This window comes from Ruditapes philippinarum, unplaced genomic scaffold, assembly GCF_026571515.1.
Source record: "Ruditapes philippinarum isolate M1 unplaced genomic scaffold, ASM2657151v2 ctg5502_1_1_1_1, whole genome shotgun sequence".
Taxonomy (NCBI): Eukaryota; Metazoa; Mollusca; class Bivalvia; order Venerida; family Veneridae; genus Ruditapes; species Ruditapes philippinarum.
This window is the reverse complement of record NW_026864850.1, coordinates 13,356-38,330: the sequence shown is the minus strand read 5'-3', so window position 1 is coordinate 38,330 and position 24,975 is coordinate 13,356. Positions and strand designations below refer to the sequence as shown.

At 33.8% G+C, this 24,975-nt stretch overlaps 1 protein-coding gene across 1 annotated transcript; it reads left to right on the top strand.

Moving 5' to 3' along the window:
* Window positions 1-43: 43 nt before the first annotated feature.
* LOC132727039 (tudor domain-containing protein 5-like) lies at window positions 44-24,925 on the top strand. Its single transcript, XM_060712452.1, has 14 exons — window positions 44-368; window positions 2,048-2,688; window positions 3,514-3,626; window positions 8,869-8,925; window positions 9,368-9,524; window positions 9,773-9,906; window positions 10,071-10,179; window positions 13,692-13,805; window positions 15,444-15,597; window positions 16,255-16,467; window positions 18,813-18,891; window positions 19,965-20,045; window positions 24,192-24,338; window positions 24,863-24,925. The coding sequence occupies exons 1-14, from the start codon at window positions 196-198 to the stop codon at window positions 24,923-24,925; spliced, it is 2,235 nt and encodes a 744-aa protein (XP_060568435.1). The 5' UTR covers window positions 44-195.
* The last annotated feature ends 50 nt before the right edge of the window (window positions 24,926-24,975 follow it).

Below are 24,975 nucleotides of genomic sequence, written 5' to 3'. Positions count from 1 at the left end.
CAAAAATTAAAAAAATATACGAAGCTACGAGTGTTTTTGTTAAAAACTGTTTGTTTTGCTTTTCTAGAGAGGATTTGACTTGTGGCGGGAAATAAAGTTGAATAGAATAACGTTTCAGTGCTAAATACCGAAAATATAGTGAATTGAAAGTATAATTAAACTAAATTTTACAAATGAAATAGTTGTCATCCGATAATGTCGGACGCTGCACAGAAAAAAGACGAATTCAAGAAGCACGTGCGTGCACTGCTATTATCATGTCCAGCTGCTCTAACTGTCAGAGAGCTTGAGCGAGACTTTTACAACTTTATTGGAGTCAGATTAGCTTACAGGGATATAGGTTATGCTACCATAGAAGATTTTTTGAGGTATCTGTCTGCAACTAGTCTAAATATTTTGGGGTGGCACGAAATGCGCAATACACTGATTGACAATTTCCCAACTAGCAGACGACAGGCTATTCTTATCAGTAGAATTGCGAGTAAAATAGCTGGTTGCGTATCTGTCTGGCCAGCTGACAAACCATGAAATCTGTCGGACCTAAACAAAATGTCAGACCAAATAAAATGAATCAAAATCAAAGGAAAACTTGTGTTTGTCTTTCTAAGACACTTTTCAGTTTTAATTTTTACGCTGTAAAAATCGGCACGGTCTGTACAGGGCATTTTCATCTCCTTGTCATACACCAACGATTCACGGTTTTGCTTCCATTTTTCATTAAATTTTATCTCAGATCTACTCTTTTCATCCTTATACTGTTGTTCTGCACGCTCCTCTGATGTAGATTTTCGTTTTTTCCAGGTTTGGCACTTTCAGCGACATTATTTTGTATACATGTGACTTGGACAAAAGCTGGAAAGTCAAACCGATCCGGAATAAAAAATCGTCGGACCTAATTAAAATTTATCGGACATGTCCGTCGGACCGACGTATTTCGGGAAGTCTGAAACAAGCGGTTTATAAACTGCTAAATTTGCATTGTTTTAGCATAAGAGATATCGATTTTACTCATAGAAAAGGGAAACGACTCGTATTTTTTCACTCAATATACCTTGGTTATTTACATAGTTCATAAAGAGACTGTCAATTGGTGTATTATCTGATTATTGCCCAAATATCACAGAGGCTTGGGGGTCAGTTCCTGCCCCCCCCCCCCACTGTAATATAGAACATCACTAATCATGCCAGGAAACTGACACACTCGTATTCATCCATTGTGTACGCAATGTAGTAAAGTGAAGCATGTCCCCAAATAACTATGTATATATTGTTGATAAGCTAAGCATCGACAATTATATCCTAGTCCGAGACTTATTATAGCAGGGTTGTTTTTACTATATAACTGTAGCCATTTAATGGCTACTTCCCCACCTGAAAAAAAAATTTCCCTTGAGCTGAAAACTTCCCCTTGATCTAAAAATTTAAACAAAATCATCATTTAAGACTTTTTTTTGTTAAAATCGCCGTTTTTTACATTTAGAACATACATAATGGACCATTTCCGTTCCTCAAGAAAACAGAACAATACACATGATTATTTCAGACATAATTCATGATACAAAGTCAATTAAAATTAATATTTTAGTCTTAAAATGAGAAAATGTGCTATTTATTTTGTAGCAAAATACAGAATGATACATAACAAAATGGTACAAACCTTCCAAAAAAGAAAGAATATACCATGCATGGTCAGGGCTTCCACTAATGGAAGTTTGGGAGTCATTTACTGCCTGATTTTGGCTTGTGACTTCCAAAATCTAATACTTTTCCTTCTTAACCTATATAATGTGACTTCCAATATCAGAGATTTGCAGTGTCTGACTTCCAAATTTTTTAACTTAGTGGAATCCCTGCATGGTCCAGTGTTGAGTGTCACAAGGTCAAGGTCACTTGTGCAAACAATGGAATTTTTACACTTTGTATTTATTTTTTTACCAATTGATGTCTCATGTTTAGAACGAACATACCTCAGGTGGTCCTTAAAGTTTACTGTCCAGAATCTGGGCTGTGAGCATTTGTGTTTAATAACATATGTTCTTGTTTTCAGAGATATAGATGATGCTGTCCAAATATCATACAAGAATGGGGTAATGACACTTACAGCTAATGCAGATGATACAACTAAACATATACAAAGGCTTGTGTCTAGACAGAAAGTATCAAACAAGCAAAAGTATGCTGTGTATCGCAATAGAGGGGGTGGTGGTCCCCCACGAATGTACCAGGGAAACAATCGTTATCCGAGAAGGTCGGCTTCAAATTTGGCTCCTCCCCAACCGATGGTTCCAGCATACGTGAGGAGGCAGATTAAAGATTTGTTCCGGTCGTTCCCGAATGGTATACCCGTCACACACTTAGACAGTGCTTTCTCTAGAATGTATGGAACTGGTATCAATTATAGGCATTATGGCTTTCAAAACCAGTACGAGTTTTTACAGTCATTAAAAGATATAATCAAAGTAGAAGAAGTTGAAAGGGGAGAATGGCGAGTGTTTCCTGTGGATAATATAGGCAATAGAGAACCTCGAGAACTGCCCCCTAGACTGCAGGCAAAGGTAAATAACCAGCACAACATGCAGACGTCCCAGGAAAATTATCAAGCAACGCAACCTGTACAGCATTCGGCTGTTCAAGGACAACATCAGCCACAAGAAAGCAATCGTCGCAGAAGACCATCAAAAGGGAGAGGTTTGTGTTTTGTATTTTATTATTTATCAAGCTTTAGAATTGTGAAATCTGTATGGAAATTTTTTCAAAAAGTGTCTGGTTGTTGGTCTGAAAATGTAGCCAATTGAGACTTTTAATTTAGCATGTAGGGGACAGCAGCAAGGTGGAATTGTTCTTCAAATAAGATTTCCATGGTAATAATACGTTTCTTGTTAATGTTACCATTTCCCCCTCAAAATAGTATGTTTTTTTCCCTCCTAAAATGCGATATTTTCCCCCATATGGCAGACCGAATTTGCCTCCAATGAATATCATATTTTGCAACTAACTGCCAAAAATGTTTTATTTTATGCCTGTTAGACCAGCTATTAAGCAAGGTTGTTTACAAATGGTTCCTGGGTAGGTAAGGGGAGCTACTCTCGGCATCCAATTCAGTTGTCAATATTTTAGATCCGTATATTAAACTTGTGTTTCCAGAGTTGCTCCCCTTTTCTACCTGAAAGAAAAGAATGTCACACAACAGTAAATCTTACAGTGGTAAGTGGTATATTTAAATATGCACTGGGTTCTTTTTCTTTTCTCCTCATTTGTGAAGAAATAAAATTGCATTTTCCCCCTCCAAAGGGCACCGACCTCCTTCCCCCAGAAGTTAAAAAAACACTGGGTTACACAAAGTGTCATCTAACCTGCTCTGAACTTAATAGACCCAGTCTGAAAATTGATGATATTTTGCTTCTTGCTACTTTTAAACATACATGTTGTGCAACCATATTTCGTTCTTGACAATGAAAAAATGAGATTGAGCGTAACATCACTTTAGCATTTATTTAGACAAATATATTTCAGGTCGAAGAAGGGAGAATTCCGGTGACAGTGATATTGTTGTAGGTCAAGATGCTCGCAGTGTCTCGTCTACAAGTTCTCATAATGAAGACCACCTGGAGCAAGAAATTCAACAGGTTGGTAAGATTTGTCATGTTTAGCTCACACTAGCATATGGAGCCATGTATCTGAAACAGGCTGATTTGTTGTTGAAATATTATTTTCTTACAGAATTTTTTCCCTTTATAAGAAAGGCCTGTTTTTTTTGCCGTACTTGTATATAAGCAAACAGATGAAATAGGTGTTTGCAGTTTAAGTATTCTTTTATTGGAAATTATTATGATTAAGCAGGGCTCATCCTGGGGGGAAATTTTAGGGAGAAGTGACTTCCTCGCGAAAAATAGGGAGAAGGGAAACAGCCCAATGTGTATGCATTAACATACATGGCTATACATCCTTAACTATAATATAAACACAATTAAACTATTTATCAGCTATTTATAAGCTTTCTCTACATATTTGTTTTATATTTTTCATGTAGATTTTATTGATAATAATGTTAAGAAAAATTTGATTGAATAATTAAATTTTCATATTTTACTTTCCTCACTTTTAATAGAAATAAAGTTTCAAACAAAAATCTGGCCTATTCTGTCTGATTTACAGTAAAATTTCTATATGATATTGCATGTTGTAATGTCATATTTATGTTTTTTGATTTTTTTTTTATATATTCAGGAAAGGTCAATTTTATCACTGAAAATACCTAAAAATGAGATTTTTTTTGCTTGAAGTAGATTTAAATCAACCTTTTTTTACACACTTTTCGTTTATTTAAATTTTTGGGAAGCCAGTTAGTCCAAAAAAAATTGTTGTTAAACGTTTTAAAAACGGGAAACCCTATTCCGCATTTGTATCTGCTATTCGGCTGGGGTACCTTTGTGCGATTATGATATAACGCTCTCTGCCCCTTGTTGAGGTCGTTAATTTGAGTGGAAAATCGGTTTAGTTTCCATATAATCCGTGAATTACAGTCCATTACTGGTCTATACTTTCTCCGTAATACATGTATCGTACAACTAACGTACATCTTTTATGAATATCTCAACATTTAGCCTTTTTATCCCCCGCCGAAAAATTTCGGCGGAGGATATAGAAATAGTCTCCGTCCGTCCGACCTTCCGTCCTTCCGTCCTTCCGTCCGTCCTTCCGTCCGACATTTTTGTCCGGAGCATATCTCTAAAAGTATTTGAGTTATCAACTTGAAACTTCATAGGTGGATAGACCTCATTGAGGAGGAGTGCAGTGCACAAGAATGATAACTCTACCTTGCATGGTTTTTGAGTTATTGCCCTTTGTTATTTTTCAAAATTGATTTTTGTCCAGAGCATAACTCCAAAAGCCTATGAGATATTAACATTAAACTTCATAGGTGCATAGATCTCACTCAGGAGGTGTGCAGTGCACAAGAATGATAACACTACCTTTCATAATTTTTGAGTTATTGCCCTTTGTTATTTTTCATACCTAATTTTTCACCTGAGTGGAGCATTACTCAAAAGTGTTTGAGATATCAACATGAAATGTCATAGGTGGATAGATCTTATTGAGGAGGAATGTTGTGCGCAAGAATGATAACTCTTCCCTATACAATTTTTGAGTTATTGCCCTTTTTTTCATGCTATTTTGTCCAGAGCTTATCTCAAAAAGTATTTGAGATATCAACTTGAAACTTCAAAGGTGGATGGATCTCATTGAGGAGGAGTGCATTGCTTAAGAATGATAACTCTACCCTGCATTATTTTGAGTTTTGCCCTTTGTTATTTTTCAAAATTAATTTTTGTCCAGAGCATAACTCAAAAAGCCTTTGAGATATCAAAATGAAACTTCATAGGTGCATAGATCTCACTCAGGAGGTGTGCACTGCACAAGAATGATAACTTTAACCTTTTATAATTTTTGAGTTATTGCCCTTTGTTCTTTTTCATACTTAATTTTTCAATTCATTTTTTTTCTCAAAAGTATTTGAGGTATCAACTTGAAACTTCATAGGTGGATAGATTTTACTGAGGAGGGATGCAGCACACAAGAATGATAATCTACCCTGCATTATTTTTCAGTAATTGCCCTTTGTTATTTTCAGCCATCAGTAATACATAGGTTTCAAATCTGTAATCACTATTGCCATCAGTTTTCATTACCAAAAGACCTCTTTAAATGGAATTATTCCGCTCTACTACATATACATTCTTCCAATAAGCAAACGCATTCGGCGGGGGATGGCCATGTTGACATGGCTCTTGTTATAAATTAAGAAATTGTCGGCCAATGTACGTAACATAATGTATGAAACATAAATAATTAAGGAAAGCGGCAAATCGCACGACCACGGGGTTGTTTAAAAATGTAGTTGCTAAAATATCCATGTGTGAAAATAATTTGTCTGTTCCCGTTAATCTGATAGATATTACGTTGAGTTGATAGACTTTTGTACGGATTCAAGGGCTTTACTTTACATTCAACCTCGTTTTTCTTACAATGTCAATTAAAACAACAACAAAAACAGACAACATTTTTTTTATGTGAACGCCTATGTGACTTTGGTAAGGTGTCCCTGACAAATTTCTAAACCATTTTTTAGATTGTCTAAGGATGATTATTTTCTCCTATAAATAAAAAAAAAATATTAAAATATATTCTCAGTGAAATATAATTGTTTTTGCCAGTAAATCGGACACAGTACTAATAAATCTGGTACAAAGTATGAAATTTATTGTCTATTCCCGTAGAAACTGGATCTCTATGCCGTGCATAGATGATATTCATAATAGAAGTCAAGAAGGCCAGACCATAATGATCGAGTAATACCTTTTTATTTCTATTAAAATTATTTGAAGCATTATTCAATTTGGTGGAAAAAGATATATAATATTCCGTTCTTATTTGTTTACATCTACCATGGACTTTAAAAGACTGTCAAAAGCTTAGTTTTTTGTTATTTTATTTTATATTTTAACGGAATTGCATACACGAATACACAGCAGAGTGGACACTGGTATAATACAATAATAATGCTGATGATAATAATAATAAACTTCAAAAAGGAAACAATTAAATACCCCGCTAGCGGTGCGCAAATGCGTTCCATTTCCCCCACTGAGTGCCTCAAATTATACCTATAGTCACGTGACATGTGCGACAGATACCAGACGGACAGTAAATCACGTTAAGAATTGAAGAAATTTCGGCTATAAACTGATATTAATCAGCAGCTTTTTTAATTGGTCAGATGTCACTGGTCATAAAATGTTGTTAGAGTATGTTACCGCAACTTGTGACCCTCTCTGGTGCGATAATTTGTGTATTATGCAATTATTTAGCGTGAAACGTAGGAGTCCGAGAGAGAACAGCCGATTTATGACACTTCGTTTGATGCGGGTCGGACTTACTTTGAATCGGCATAACTTTTTTAATAAACAAGCAATTAACATGCGGTTTAAAGCACATGAAAGGAAATTCATTTACGGAGGGAACCGTGTCAGGGATTTTTGTTTGCTCAATAGGCGACTTAATTATCTTTAATTACGTAATGTGTATCTAGATAATATAAGTATGGTTATTTTCCAAAAGTTTGATGACAAAAAATTAAAAAATGACTTTGATATGACGATTTAAAATTTTAGGATTTTTATTCAAAATCAATCGTTTACAAAGGCATTTTTTTCAAATATGTTATTTTTTATGATGATCAACGACATTTAATGCACAAAGATTAAATAAATAACAATTATTACTAAAATAACTTTGTTTAAATGACATTTATGTGAGTACCACGGAAAGTGTCTGTTGTCACCTTAATGCGTTTATTTAAGGTTGCCGCCGGAAAGCCCATATGGGCGACCGTACACTCAAGTCGGGCCATCCTAGAGCGTCCCGCCGAGATTTTTCGTCGATTTTTTTTCCAGCTTTATTGGTGGAGGAAGACCCCAGGTGCCCCTCCGGGCATTATTTCAGGCACGAGCGGGCACCTGGGTAGAACCACCGACCTTCCGTAAGCCAGCTGGATGGCTTCCTCACATGAAAGAATCCGACCCGAGTGCATATAAATATGCTTATAAAACAATTTTCAAACATCCAAGAATATGTAAAATATGTACTGCAAACATTTGTGCACATTATATTTGATCACTAAAATTAAATACATTCATTTCTTATTGAAAAATTTGACTGAGAAATTATAGAAAATAAATTTCTAATTACCTCCCTTTATTTTCATGAAATGTTAAACTCCTAATATCTTTATAAATAATGCTTTTTGAAATTTACAATATTGATAAATCTTAATCTGAGCGTCATATTTATGACATTAAAACAAATATATATATTGAAACAATAAGAACACTTCTTTCCTGACAAATTTTGTTGTTATATACATGTACACATGATATACGATCAATATGTAGCATGCCGATCATGAGGGATGTCGTGCCCACGTGCGTAAGCTGTGTCAAATTTGGCATTTCTACAAAGATAACAATGCCAAACACTCTCACTGTCTTCAACATACCAATCGTAAGATTTTTTGCGAATTGGCTTTCTTAAATTTTGCGTCAGAATCAGTAACTTTCTTTTACTTCTAGGTTTGGGGGCATTTCGCCCTGTAGCCATGACGTGAGCGACATAACAATTTTTTAATTTATGTTAACTAATTTATGTTAACGGACTGAAATCATTTCAAAACTATGATTAAGTTTTTAATCCGGTCGCTGATCATTAATGAAATTGATTATTTTTAATTGACTAACAGTTTTGTGATAGCCGTGAAAAACCCATTGCAGATCGCCTTTACTCGGGTTAAACACCGCGTGTATATCAATTAGGGAAGATTTGCACGTGTTTAGATGATCGGGAAAAAACAATATATAATTATCGCCAAATCCCGTATTAAACTCGCAAAACTGTCACACAATTATACCCATTTCGGGCCGATGCTCTCATTATTTACTGTCTAGAGTAGGCGGTCTATCGCTTTGCATACAGGTAGAAGGGTAGTATAAAGCGACGCTCTGATTGGATAATGATAATTAGCAGTCGTCATATGGGCGTATACAATCTCTGCTCTTTACATCGCCAAGTAATTACTCTTTGGGAATTAAGATTTTATCGGCGATGTTGACTTCTCTTTGATCAATTGTGAGAGCGAAATGGAAATATACACGGCGAAGTTTTCGCCTGAATCGCCCTTCCGGATGAGCCCTGATTAAGGTGAGTTATTTTGTCTAACTGTTGTTAGTCATAACCTGCTATTTGTTAAACCATCAAGATTTTGTGTTGTTCCGAAGATATTGTAAGGTCTTTTTTTTCTTCTCTATTTCATAGGTTTTGGAGAAGAATCCTGGTGGAATTTGGGCAAATCAATTTCCAAAGGAGTTTGAAGTAAGTTCATATTCTTGTTAAAAGAAATTGTTTCAAAAAGGGTGAGAGAGTAAGATAATCCTGAAAATCTTATAACAATGGGTCCCCTTATTGCTGATGGGTTACCTTTACGGGTTGAGGCACCAGAATTGTAAACATTGTTTATCCCTGCATGATCATAAAAGGTGACTAAATGGGATCAAATTACTTTAGTCTGCACCTCTTAGCTCCAGCAGTTGAGATGGTTTTGACCTCTGGTGCTGCTTTGACTTTTGTAACACCTGAGATTAGCCAAAATCATCTTTCCTGTTTCTGCGCCATATGACATTTATTGTGATGGTGCGCAGTAAAACCAAGCAAAACAAACAAACCAATAATGGGCAATTCAAATTTAAAGTAAACCAAATTTTGAGTGATAGAAATTACTATGTGGAAAGTATTCATGTTAATATTTTTCTTTCAGGCAGTACATGGCCGACAGCTAGATTACAGGGAGCACGGTTATCTCAGTGTAATAGACTTCCTGTCCGCAATGCCTGATACAGTTGGGACAGTACGGCCAAATCCACGCGGAGACTGGATGGTATATGATGCAAGATTACCTGAGCCTGGTAAAAGAGGTAAAAATAGAGAAAATTGATGTGCTGTGTTACAGATGAGTGATTATTTATCTCAATTACTATTCACTGGTTCAGAGAATAAATTATGTGCCATTTTACAAAGGTATAAATTTTCCTTCTATAACAACCAAAATTTTCATATCCCAAAGGGTATTTCCCCTCATAGGTTGTAATGTAACTGAAAAGACATCATTTGATATTAAAGAAATGTTGCAATATGTCAATGCTTATCAAATTTATATTTTCAGAAACAAAAAAACAACGAAGTCCCCATAATAGTGGTGGTCAATCAACAGAATCTGAGGTCAAAGAAACGATACAAACCATTCTGAATAGTCGACCTTACGGTGTTCCTGTCAAAAAGTTCCCAGAAGTTTTCAAGGTTTGTCACAAGATATATGTCTTATTTCAGTTTCCAGAACTTTATTACCCTGCTTGTAGGGTTTTTGTAAGTAAAATTACAAATTAAGTATCTAGTCTTGAGAAGTTAAGATTCAATGTATTATCATAATTTTCATTACCATCATGTTTTATTTTCTATTACAGGAATATACTGGGAGAAATTTACCATTATCAGAACTTGGATTTGACTCCTCAGAAGACCTCTGTCTTGCCATGGAAGACTCAATTATTCAATTAGCTTACAATGGAAATGGTAAACATTTTTGCAAATTATCAAGCAGAGTGATCCTCTTATACAAAAACTAGGGTTTGAATATTGCAGGGAATATATGTATGGGTAAGAGTTCGTATTAAGACGACCGTAGGGAGTCTTATCGAACTCTTACCCATATAACTGCAAATCGGCTCTTACAACTCGATATCAGATAAAAATATAGAAAGTGTCACCTCTTTAATTAAGCATAACATTGTTTTTCCCCAGCAGTCACGTACAAACATGTTTCCTTAAGTCTACAGGTGGATCCACAGGCGCTAGTCACATAATCAAATATTTTACATAATCGGTCTATATATGTATATAAAGATATAAGGCCCCTAACGAAACAAAAACATCATGCGGAACAAACAAGAACAATGCTGAAAGAAACGACCAGATCACGGTTATCTCTTTCTGGTCGCCATCTGAAAGGATCAATCCAAGCGTTAAAGCTTTTTATTTCATTAAAATTCTTCAAATAGCAAAGAAATGAGTAAAAGTTTCAGAAAATGCCAATATTTTCAATCCATGTCGTTTTCGACGTCCAGTCCATTCATGTATACAAACACGATTTCTGATCCATTTTTACGGAAAAAAACAAAAAACGGCTAGAATTTCCACGTACATTCCATAAAAAAACTCTTTTCCTATCGATCTGCGAAGTCTTCACTGATCAAATGCCCTCTTCGTACGTATTTCGTTAAAAAATACACAAGGATCTCGCTTGTGACAGTATCTTATCGCCATGTATAGCGCATGTATATACTGTTCCGCTCTGAATATTATAAGGATTTGATTGGTTAAGATAATTACCGGCATATTATTGACCAATCGTATAATACTATTTCTTTGCTTCATTTATCTGTCACTTCAAATTACAAATGGCGCACTTTACTTGACCTCCGCTTCTACAACCAATATTTTTTAAATATTTGAGTACAAAGAGGGCTCTAGTTCAATTTAGACTTCGCAGATTGATAGAAAAAGAGTTTGTTTATGAATTTTATGTGGAAATTTTAGATGTTTTCTATTTATTTCGTAGAAATCGACCAGAAATCGTGTTTGTATACATGAATAGATTGGACGTCGAAAACAACATGGATTGAAAATATTGGCATTTTCTGAAACTTTTACTCATTTCTTTGCTATTTGAAGAATTTTAATGAAATAAAAAGCTTTAACGCTTGGATTGATCCTTTCAGATGGCGACCAGAAAGAGATAACCGTGATCTGGTCGTTTCTTTCAGCATTGTTCTTGTTTGTTCCGCATGATGTTTTTGTTTCGTTAGGGGCCTTATATCTTTATATACATATATAGACCGATTATGTAAAATATTTGATTATGTGACTAGCGCCTGTGGGTGGATCGGGTCAAATTACCTAACTGTAGCAATGCAATCAAAGTAATTATTTTATTCACATCTTTATAATATCTTGGATTATTAATGCAGTTCATTCCTATTATATGAAACTTACTTTTTCAAGAAAATAAAAACAGTCATAAACATTTTTATGTTTCTATGTAATCATTTGTCTCTACCAAATCCACATGTATTATCTATGTAATAAATTTGAATATATACTCAAATTGCATCAGTGTTATCAGCCTTTTTTAGAAACACCTGACCTGGCTAATTAAAATATGCCAATCACAATTATCACTATCAGCACTGGTCTCTTCATGAAAAAGTGGCTACACTAATTACTGTCGAGTAAGAGCCGATTTGCAGTTATATCTTCATATTGTGATTATATTGTAATTTCATGACAATATTATATATTTATTTGTTTTTATGTCCACTCTACTGGGGGTGTTGGTGGTATTTCACTCCGGATCACGGCAGGAAGCCACATTGAATTCACCAGAGTACAGTTCAGCCACCGCATCATTCCTTGGCAGGCTGTCGAGTAGTTTACCAGTACTGGTTGCATTCACTTTCGCAAGGAACTGATTACTTCTGTACATGCAAGAGCACAGAGGTTACAGCGAAAATGAAAGGATTTTATGATCAATCACAACCAAAGTGACCTGGGCCGTCCGGGAATCGAACCCGGGTCCGGGGTCGCCTGTTTGACAGTCCAATGCTCTACCTATTGAGCTAACCAGACAGCTAAAGAGTAGGGGTAGGGGAGATTTGCCCTTGTTTGTTAACCTGCTGTCCATCCAGCATCTGTAGACTGACAAAACAAGGAAATATGGGGATATCCATTTCCTGTTGACACATTTCTAGTTACCAGCTGACTTTAAAACTATAATGGTTGGCTATTGTTCAACAAACAGCCCTTGTTATTGAAAATAAATGCCATTATTCTGTGCCAATATAATGATGTACAATTGTTATTTACAAAAAATGATAATGTATTCTATTGTCCTTTACAGAAATGATAATGTATTCCATTGTACTTACAGAAATGATAATGTATTCCATTGTACTTTACAGAAATGATAATGTATTCTATTGTCCTTTACAGAAATGATAATGTATTCTATTGCCCTTTACATAAATGATAATGTATTCCATTGTACTTTACAGAAATGATAATGTGTTCTATTGTTCTTTACAGAAATGATAATGTATTCCATTGTCCTTTACAGAAATGATAATGTATTCTTTTGTTTATCACAGAAATGATAATGTATTCTATTGCCCATTACAGAAATGATAATGTATTTCATTGTTATTTACAGAAATGATGTATTCTATTGTAATTTACAGAAATGATAATGTATTCTTTTGTCATTTATAGAAATGATAATGTATTCCATTGTCCTTTACAGAAATGATAATATATTCTATTGCCCTTTACAGAAATGATAATGTATTCTATTGCCCATTACAGAAATGATAATGTGTTCTATTGTTCTTTACAGAAATGATAATGTGTTCTATTGTTCTTTACAGAAATGATAATGTATTCTTTTGTCATTTACAGATATGATAAGGTATTCCATTTTTATTTACAGAAATGATAATGTATTCTATTGTTCTTTACAGAAATGATAATGTGTTCTATTGTTCTTTACAGAAATGATAATGTGTTCTATTGTTCTTTACAGAAATGATAATGTATTCTTTTGTCATTTACAGATATGATAAGGTATTCCATTTTTATTTACAGAAATGATAATGTATTCTATTGTTCTTTACAGAAATGATAATGTGTTCTATTGTTCTTTACAGAAATGATGTATTCTATTGTTATATACAGAAATGATAATGTATTCCATTGTCCTTTGCAGAAATGATAATGTATTCCATTGTCCTTTACAGAAATGATTATGTATTCTTTTGTTTATTACAGAAATGATAATGTATTCTATTGTCCTTTACAGAAATGATTATGTATTCTTTTGTTTATTACAGAAATGATAATGTATTCTATTGTCCTTTACAGAAATGATAATGTATTCTATTGTCCTTTACAGAAATGATAATGTGTTCTTGATAATGTATTCTACATGTATTGTCCTTTACAGAAATGATAATGTATTCCATTGTCCTTTACAGAAATGATAATGTATTCCATTGATATAGAGATGTCAGTAACCGATCGTGAATCTAGTCCCACACCGCCACCTCCAGGTATTCCAAATTCAGAAGATTATCCTGCAGATGCAGTTGGTATGATGTTTTCATATATCTTAAAGGTTCTGTACATGTTCAGATTTGCCAAACTACTCAAAGATTAAAGGTTTTAATACTGTTGATCACTCAATACTTTCCTTTTTAGGAACATCCGTGTGGCAAGTGATTACAGTCATTGACCACTTGCCTCTCACCGCTGTAGGATTGAGCCACACAAACATATTCATGTCAGTCAGCTATCTAGCTAGCTTGCGGTACGTCAGTGATTCTACTCACTTTCTCAGGTGCCCCTTTAGGCTTGAAATAACATACAGAGGGGGGAGCCAGTGTTGCATCTAGGCCGTGCAATTGCGCGATTTGCGCATTTTTTATGCAGATCGGGCATTTTAATGAAGTCAATGCGCGCCAAGTCGCGCATCTGACAATCTTTTCAACTTAATTCAGTTTATCTTCATCGTATTTTGAACGCTTCAGCCATGTATATTTTCACTTGTGGTTATGACTAAAATACATACTAAATCGCATGTAGCAGCCGACTGGGTCATCTCGCGTGTGTTTTGTAGTATTGGTCAATATTTTATTTTTTCTACTTCCGTTTTTGAGCGGACGATAGCTGTCAAAAATGCCTGAACGTAAAATAAATCAATTCTTTTCGGTACGTCATATTGTAAGGTAAATGTATGTCCCCCACATTTTTTTCAAATCCCCCACATTTTCAGTTGAGTGGGGGACAATCCCCCATAATTTTAAAAGTCTAGATGCAACACTGGGTAGCTGAGGTCTTCCTTCACCAGTAAAGCTGGAAAGTTGCCATGACCTTTTCTTTGTTGCATATATTTTAGATGCTAAAAATATTTCATATTAAATAACATGTCAAGAGCATTTTCTAAGTCAAGCATATTTTTAAAGTGACATCATGTAAAAATCAAAATAACTTGACATGTTGCCTTATTTGTGTTCAATATGATATTTTACTATGAAAAAATGGTCAATAATTAATATGACTACAGAAAGTTTTTAAATGTATTGGTAATGTTTAATTCTTAAAAAGAGTTGGGCAGTCATTTTATGATATAGGTTGTTTTTCTGTTTTGCATAAACAGTTTTCATAATCAATTATTGTTTAAGCATCATTATAAAAGTCAATCTTTTGAAATATATTGAAAATTAGACTTGTCTCGAAAGCCAAAAAATTAGCATAATGTCACTTTAATATGGACTTTTAATTTCAAACATGCTACTCATGATCTTGACTGAATTGTAACTTTTTAACATATACTTATCTATTTCATTATCTATTGATGTTTTTATTTATGCAAAGTATGTATACCGTAAGTTTTTCATTAATGTTTTAATTGTTGTTTTCACAGTGATACAAAACATCTGTTGCCTATGACATACAATATTTTATCTAAAAGTCCATTTATTGTAATCATGCTTGTGACAGGGTGGTCATAAATACAAAAAAGATTATGGTTGTATAGTTAAAACGTCATAAGAATTCTTAAAGAAAATGCAATCAGAAGAATGACCAAGTGTTCGAGAATTAAAATCCTTACTCCTAACCTTCCCTGAAAAATAACATACATACATACATTCTACTTGCATGTCCATACTACTGATATATCTCTGGTTTATTGATTTATCTTATGATATATAACATCTTAATTTCAGGGCCTGGTTGTCATTTTGTACCTCTGATTCTACCAAACCCAGAACAGTATGTAGAACTATATGTAACAAATGTAGTAAATCCAGGTCTATTCTGGGTAATGTTACGACATCGGACAAAGTCTCTTGCATTGGAATACTTGATGGATCAACTTGAGTAAGTATTAAAGCAGTTCTTTTGTTTATAAACCAGTCAATTGAAGAATTCCTCTCATTTGCTGAGACAACTCTAGGTTCTTAAATATCAGAGTAATCAGTTACTGATAGTTTTTTGCAAAATCACTATACATGTACTCCTGGGACACTTATTTTCGTGGTTATCATGGATAAGTCAATTCAAGAATTTAAACTCCAACAAAAGTCCTTTATGACAAAAGCACAAAATTATATGCCCACTATGTTAAGGGAATTCACAACATTACCCAAAGTTTTCTTCATTTTGTTAGTAATATTTATGTAGAAATTTTATGTAGAAATCATATAACTTAAATAGATTTAAGCGCATCTGTTTTAAGAATGTAATGATATTTTGTCAATCTGTTTATTAAACATGCCAACCACTGTCTTCTTGGGATTAACCCACAAAAATGAATACAATGAATTACCAACATGTGACTTAAATTAAACCAAATAATCAATTACCAACATATTATGTGTCTAAAATCAACCAAATAATAAGATACCAACTATAATCTAAACTAAGTAAGTAATCACCCATAACTTTACTTAAAACCCAAAGAAATTTACAATAAGCATTGATTTGACTTTCCAAACTGTACAAAAAATACAACCATTTCATTTATGTTTACTTCAGTGAGGCGTACAACAAGGACAGGGACATGGATATTTACAGGATGCCCGAGGATTTGATGGTTCCCGGCCAGGTCTGCGCCACCTTGTTTCCGGAAGATAACAATTGGCATAGAGGTGTTATTACGGGCAGTAATGACAAAGGGTTTATTGAAATCTACTATGTAGACTATGGCAACACCAATTTTGTACAGAAAAATATGATTAGATTTTTAAAGTGAGTTCATAATATGTTAGATTAAGTGTAGATATAGATTCTTAAGAGCATTCGAATTTGTTTGTTTATTAGGTGTTGAATGTAGTTTTTGTACGTCCTTACTTATTTTCTGTACCCTTTAAGGTATTGCTTTGAAACTTTGTATACTTGTAATTAACCACCATTCTTATTTTCATACAAGAGGACATAACTCAAGGAGAATGAAGAAATTATGCCCCTTTCTTACTTATAAATTTGGTTAAAATTTTGCCCCACTTATTGCATATACTGTTTGAGGTATTGCTTTGAAACTTTGAATATGTACCTGTTAGTTATTGTCTAGGCAAGTTCTTGCAATAGTCGAGCGCACTATCTAACAGACAGCTCTTGTTTGGGCTTCCTTGGCTGAGTGGTGAAGGTCACTCCATTTGGTTTGGTTAATTCATATCAGGGTACAGGGTCTAGGAGTGTAGTTAAGGTTTTGTTTACATTAAACCACTTGCCCTACTATTGCTGTGGGTTCAAATTTTTCCAGGGACTTCAGGTGTTTTCATGTGATGAAACTATCTAGCTATCTCATGGAACATTGACATTTAATGAGTGCAGGCTATAAATCAGCTAGGTTTCAAAAGTCCCTGGTTTTAGTCTTGTACATGCTTGTTAGTCCCCTACCGGTTTACCGGAGGGGACTTTAGGTTTACCGTCCGTCTGTCCGTCCGTCAGTCCGTCCGTCCACAAAACTGGATCCCGCGATAACACAAAAAGTACTGAAAATATTTTAATGAAACTTGGTATATGGATAGATGGCAGTATGGAGATTATGCACGTCTTTTTCTTTACTTCCTATGTTGAAAATTCTGGTTGCTATGGCAACAAATAGACTGAAAATATGGCATATTTTACACATAACCTGGATCCCACGATAACGCAAAAAGTACTGAACATTTTTTTAGGAAACTTTATATATGGATAGATGGCAGTATGGAGATTATGCACGTCTTTTTCTTTTTTTCCTATGCTGAAAATTCTGGTTGCTATGGCAACAAATAGACTGAAAATATGGCAGATTTTACACATAACCTGGATCCAGTGATAACGCAAAAAGTATTGAAAATATTTTTGTGAAACTTGATAATGGGTAGATGGCAGTATGGAAATTATGCACATCCTTTTCTTATCTTCCTGTGTTGAAAAATTCTGGTTGCTATGGCAACAAATAGACTGAATTTCAAGATTTCTGATTCTAGTTTTTAAAGTTTTTTTCACTATAAGTTCTTTATTTCTTAAGGTATTTTTCTTCAAACTTTAAAATAAGTTGCTAGTCATCAACCACATCATATGTGACAAAGTTTACAACTCTAGCACAAAATTTATCAGAATTACCTCCCTTGAACTTAAAAATTTTTCATGAAAAAAAACATTGTTTTTTTTTTAATAACTTCTTTTTTTCTGAACATATCTACTTCAAACTTCATATAAATGTTTTTTATTATCACTCAACATTTTGTGAGTGTTCAATACTCTAGCAAGAACTATTTCCAGAATTATGCCCTTTTGAACTTAGACTTTTTTTTGAGAAATTGGTAATTTTTTACTCTAACTTCTTCAATCATGATAGAATTTTCTTCAAACTCCCACATCATTATAATATGAGAAGGTTTATAAATCTAGCATCCATATTTCCAGAATTATCTCTCTCTTAAACTTTTAATTTTTCCTATTTGTTCTTTTAACTTTCATTTACTTCAATTTCAAAAGTGAATATTCAATATTCATACCTTCATTACTAATTGTTCTTTGTTACACTCAATCATGTATGACATCGTTATCTCCTTTTTTTTTAAATTTTGCTTTTTAAAATGTAATTTTGATAACAGGGATGTTTAAAAAATAACTTTAGACTGTCCTTCAGTCCGTCTGTCTGTCTGTTCACTGTGATCACTTTTAAAGAACTTTTTCAACAAATTTACTTAAAATAGAAACATAAGTGAATGGCCAATGGCCCTTCAGAATGTTGCTTGGGCTCTTACCGGTAGGGGACTTATGGATTGCTTGCAATACTATGATAATTGCTTGTTTCTAAAGTAATGCTTGAAACAAGATCTGAGCTCTTCCTCTGCAGGAAAAGCTGACATTTTATCAGTTGACTTTTACAGTGTGTGACTTTATATCCTAAAAAAATTGAAACTACTGTTTACATATAAATTCTTTACATAACAAGTAAATAGAAATACACATGTTGCATGTAACGTTTTGCATTTGCTTAATCTGCTATAGGCATTAAAACTTTAAAAGACCAAATTTGTAAAAATTATAGAGTGTATAACAATAATGTAATTTGATGTTGTATTAATTCTTATTTGCAGAGCTGAATTTCTGACGTTGCCAGCCCAGGCTGTTCAAGCAAGGCTTGCCAACACGCACCCACCTTCTGGTGTTAATGGGGTATATATCAATGTATTACTTTGAATTCTTTTATATACTTGCTAATATTGTGTTAACTAAGGGTGACTTTGATGAAGTGTTCATTCATACAGACCATGTATTGTTTTAGAAATAGTTAAAAGGACCTTAAAATCCTGCTTTTTTGGAAGACAGGGTATGGCATTCTATAGCCATTTCTGTTTATCAAAAGTTTTTGTAGCTTTTTCCTTTCATTATCCCAAATTTGATATAGTCACTTTTCCATGGTATTTTTTTTACATGTTATTTTTGGGGGTCTGGCCGAGTGGGTTTAAGGGCGTTGACTTTTAACCACTTCCCCCCACCCCTGTGGTTCGAATCCCGAAAGGATTTTGGGTTTTTTCATGTGAGGAACTATCCGCAGCTTACGGGAAAGTCAGTGGTTCTACTAGGGGCCCCTTCATACCCCGAAAAAAGCCAGAAGGGCAACCCGAGGTCTTCCCCCACCCGTAAAAAATTGGGAAAGTTTGCGATATCCCGTACTGTTCGATGTGACGTAAAACCCCAAAAAAACTTTTATTGTAGACATACATACCCCTTTTTTAATTGAGTATACAAGGGAATGAAAATCTCAGCAGTGTGATGCATCACATTGTTCTTTGATTGTTGATTGTTAAAATTGAAGGGATTTGCATAAAAACTTCGACACGTTTGGACTTTGACTTATGAATCAGTCACAATTTAATAACAAAATTCAAGCCGTCAACATCTACCAGTGAGTTGCAAAAGGTGTAATGAAAAAGAAAAAATATTCTGGAATTCTTTATGGACCATGTATAAACTTCAACACATAAAAAAAATTCAACACATAAAAATTTGACTCGCATATAAATCAGGGATTTAATTTTACTTTGACACATAAAGAAAATATACTTATCGTAGTTTGACACATAGATTTTCTTCTGTACAACTTGCCACTGCAAGAAGTGTGTCCGATGATGCACTTTTCATCATCTATAAAAACCAGGCTTAATAAAACCAAATATATGATTTCCTCATATTTATTTTGGTTTTCATTTCTCAAGAGTACAAGTATTTTTTTCGTGTATTTTCAGAAATGGAAGAATAAATCTCGAAGCCGTTTACTGGAGCTGACCTGTCATCGTCCATTAGTGGCTTACATCTGTGATGTGAAGGTACAGTTCTAATGAAATTTTGATATAGATTATTATAAAAGTAGACATCTTTTTGAAATGCTGTTTAATAATTTTTGAGAGATCTGAAATCTATTAATGGTCTTCTTAAAAAAGTTACCATGGTGACAGTTATGTTCTGTGGGTTTTCATGAAATTTAGGAATATAAGATCAATATACATGATGTTAAAAGTCAAATATCCCCAAGACATTAAGTGAAATAACCACTCAGCATGTTTTTAAAAGAAGCATTTGAATTTTGTTATAAATAGTAAACAAAGCAGAACTTTAATAAATATTCATTGGATACAACACTTGTTAGCCCGATTATTCAAAGAATAAGGAGAGCTGGTGTACTCGCCTCAGCATTGCCGTAATACTGGTTAAGTTTTTGCGTGCAGGTTAGTACCTAAAAAAACCTGAAGGGAATGAGTTAAAACTTTACGTACTTGTTCTCTGTGATTATCTAACATGATAACTGAGTTACCTTTATACAGAATTATGCCACTTTTCTTACTGTCACTGAGAATAGTCGAACATGCAGTCTTAAGGACATCTCTTGTTACTGTGAATAGTTAGCGCAAAGTTTTAAGTGAATAGTTAGCGCAAAGTTTTAAGTGAATAGTTAGCGCAAAGTTTTAAGTGAATAGTTAGCGACAGCTCTTGTTACTGGTCAATAGTTAACGCAACAGTTTTAAAAGTGAATATTAGTTAGCGCAAAAGTTTTTAAGTTGAATAGTTACGCGCAAAGTTTTAAGTGAATAGTTAACGCGAAAGTTTTTTAAGTGAGATAGTTACGCGCAAAGTTTAAAGTAGAATAGTTAGCGAAAGTTATAAGTGAATAGTTAACAACAGCTCTTTTGTTACTGTGAATAATAGTTAGCCGCAAAGTTTATAAGTGCAATAGTTAGCGCAAAGTTTTAAGTGAATAGTTAGCGCAAAGTTTTAAGTGAATAGTATAGCGCAAAGTTTTAAGGTGCAATAGTTAACGCAAAGTTTTTAAGTGAATAGCTTAGCGACAGCTCTTGTTCTTGTGACTAGTTAACGCAAGTTTTTAAGTGAATAGAGTTAGCGACAGCTCTTGTTACTGTGAATAGGTAGAGGCAAAGTTTTTAAGCTGAAATAGGTTAGCGCAAACTGTTTAAGTGAATAGTTAACGCAAAGTTTTAAGTGAATAAGATAGCGACAGCTCTTGTTACTGTGAATAGTTAACGCAAAAGGTTTTAATGTGAATAGTTAGCGCAAAGTTTGAAGTGAATAGTTAGCGCAAAGTTGATAAGTCCAATAGTTTAGACGGCAAAGTTTTTAAGTTGAATAGATAGCGACAGCTCTTGTTACTGTGAATAGGGTAGACAAAGTTTTAAGTGAATAGTTTAGCGCAAAGTTTTAAGTGAATAGTTAGCGTCAAATTATATAAGTAGAATTAGGTTACGCAAAGTTTTAAGTGAATAGTTAGCGCAAAGGGGTTTTTAAATAAGTGAATAGTTTTAGCGACAGCTCTTTGTTACTGTGAATAGTTAACGCAAAGTTTTAAGTGAATACGTTAGCGCAAAAGTTTTTAAGTGAATAGTTAGCGCAAAGTTTTAAAAAGTGGAAATAAGTTAGCGACAGCTCTTGTTACTGTCACTGAGAATAGTCGAACCATGCAGTCTTTAAGGACACTCTTGTTAACTGTGAATAGTTAGCGCAAAGTTTTAAGTGAATAGTTAGCGCAAAGTTTTAAGTGAATAGTTAGCGCAAAAGTTTAAGTGAATAGTTAAACGCAAAGTTTTAAGTGAATATTTTAGCGCAAAGTTTTAAGTGAATAGTTAGCGCAAAGTTATAAGTGAATAGTTAACAACAGCTCTTGTTACTGTGAATAGTTAGCGCAAAGTTTAAGTGAATAGTTAGCGCAAAGTTTTAAGTGAATAGTTAGCGCAAAGTTTTTAAGTGAATAGTTAGCGCAAAGTTTTAAGTGATTAGTTAACGCAAAGTTTAAGTGAATAGTTAGCGACAGCTCTTGTTACTGTGATAGTTAACGCAAACGTTTTAAAGTGAATAGATAGCGACAGCTCTTGTTACTGTGAATAGGTAGAGCAATAGTTTTAAGTGCAATAGTTAGCGCAAAAGTTTTAAGTGAATAGTTAACGCAAAGTTTTAAGTGAAGGAGATAAGCGACAGCTCTTGTTTTAAGTGAATAGTTAGCGCAAACTGTTTTAAGTGAATAGTTTAGCGCAAAGTTTTAAGTGAATAGTTAGCGCAAAGTTTTAAAAGTGAATAGTTAACGCAAAGTTTTTAAGTGAAAGTTAGCGACACAGCTCTTGTTACTGTGAATAGTGAAAAGTAGTGAATAGTTTACGCAAAGTTTTAAAGTGAATAGTTAGCGCAAAGTTATAAGTCAATATGTTAACGCAAAGTTTTAAGTGAATAGATAGCGCAGCTCTTGTTACTGTGAATAGGTAGAGCAAAGTTTTAAGTGAATAGTTAAACGCAAAGTTTTAAGTGAATAGTTAGCGCAAAGTTTTAAGTGAATAGTTAACGCAAAGTTTTAAGTGAATAGTTAGCGCAAAGTATAAGTTAGTTAGCGCAAAGTCTATAAGTGAATAGTTAGCGCAAAGTTTTAAGTGAATAGTTTAACGCAAAGTTTTAAGTGAATAGTTAGCGACAGCTTCTTGTTACTGTGAATAGTTAACGCAAAGTTTTAGTGAATAGTTAGCGCAAAGTTTTAAGTGAATAGTTTAGCGCAAAGTTTTAAGTGAATAGTTAGCGACAAAGCTCTTGTTACTGTGAATAGTTAACGCAAAGTTTTAAGTGAATAGTTAGCGCAAAGTTTTAAGTGAATAGTTAGCGCAAAGTTTTAAGTGAATAGTTAGCGCAAAGTTATAAGTGAATAGTTAACGCAAAGTTTTAAGTGAATAGTTAACGCAAAGTTTTAAGTAAATAGTTAACGCAAAGTTATAAGTGAATAGGTAGAGCAAAGTTATAAGTGAATAGTTAGCGCAAAGTTTTAAGTGAATAGTTAACGCAAAGTTTTAAGTAAATAGTTAACGCAAAGTTATAAGTGAATAGGTAGAGCAAAGTTATAAGTGAATAGTTAGCGCAAAGTTTTAAGTGAATAGTTAACGCAAAGTTTTAAGTGAATAGTTAACGCAAAGTTTTAAGTGAATAGTTAGCGCAAAGTTTTAAGTGAATAGTTAGCGCAAAGTTTTAAGTGAATAGTTAGCGACAGCTCTTGTTACTGTGAATAGTTAACGCAAAGTTATAAGTGAATAGTTAACGCAAAGTTTTAAGTGAATAGTTAGCGACAGCTCTTGTTACTGTGAATAGTTAGCGCAAAGTTTTAAGTGAATAGTTAGCGACAGCTCTTGTTACTGTGAATAGTTAACGCAAAGTTTTAAGTGAATAGTTAACGCAAAGTTTTAAGTGAATAGTTAGCGACAGCTCTTGTTACTGTGAATAGTTAACGCAAAGTTTTAAGTGAATAGTTAGCGCAAAGTTATAAGTGAATAGTTAACGCAAAGTTTTAAGTGAATAGTTAGCGCAAAGTTATAAGTGAATAGTTAACGCAAAGTTTTAAGTGAATAGTTAGCGACAGCTCTTGTTACTGTGAATAGTTAACGCAAAGTTTTAAGTGAATAGTTAGCGCAAAGTTTTAAGTGAATAGTTAGCGCAAAGTTTTAAGTGAATAGTTAGCGCAAAGTTTTAAGTGAATAGTTAACGCAAAGTTTTAAGTGAATAGTTAACGCAAAGTTTTAAGTGAATAGTTAGCGCAAAGTTTTAAGTGAATAGTTAGCGCAAAGTTTTAAGTGAATAGTTAGCGCAAAGTTTTAAGTGAATAGTTAACGCAAAGTTTTAAGTGAATAGTTAGCGCAAAGTTATAAGTGAATAGTTAGCGACAGCTCTTGCTACTGTGAATAGTTAACGCAAAGTTTTAAGTGAATAGTTAGCGCAAAGTTATAAGTGAATAGTTAGCGCAAAGTTTTAAGTAAATAGTTAGCGACAGCTCTTGCTACTGTGAATAGGTAGCGCAAAGTTTTAAGGACATCTCTTGTTACTGAGAATAGTTTAGCCCTCAATCTTAAGGGCAACTTGTGTTACTGTGAATAGTTGAGCACACAGTCTTACAGAAATTTTTGTATTAACTGGTAAAACTATTATACATGTTACAGAGCCAGAAGATGTCACTATGTTTAACAGATACAAATCAGTCTGATGTAGATATACATATCAATGATGTTATGGTAAATGATGGTCTAGCTATATTCAAACCAGATGCTGAAGTAGACGCCCCTGCTGATACGAACAAACATTTGATGGTAAGTCAACATTCCATAATTTTAAGGCCCATTATGACCAAGAAATGCTGTATATTTCTGAAAAGCTTTCTTTATTTCTGGTGTCCTGTTACAGTTAAAAAATAAGTTACTCACTGTTCAATTACCCGAACCATATTTTGCTTCTATTGCCTATTGGCAAGTAGTACAGTTTTGAAGTAGTAGAAATTTTGTATTGAAGTAGATGTATTGCTTATTTTATGATATATAATTTACATTTAGCATTATTTTCTGTTTCTCCTGGTGATAAGCATCTAACATGCTTCATTTCATTCTTTTAATGTTATAAAAGCATTGTGTCCTTTCTAAGAAGAAAAACTTTTTCATTTCTGAGGCATAATGTCTCTTAAATGCAGATTCATCAGTTTTGTTTTTAGGCCAATATTTCAAAAGTTCAAGGTTGTTGCATTTGTCCTAATGTTTGATCATAAAATGAGGCTTTACTAACAACCTATTACGGTTAAAGGGCCTTATAGACCCAATTGGTTAATGTTGTTGAATTACAGCACTTGGCACCACAACATTGGATTCAAAAATCTTTCAAAAGACTTTTGGAATCTTTAATGTAAGGAAAATATCCAGCTAGCTGACGGAAGTTTTTTGTTATACTCAGGGGTAC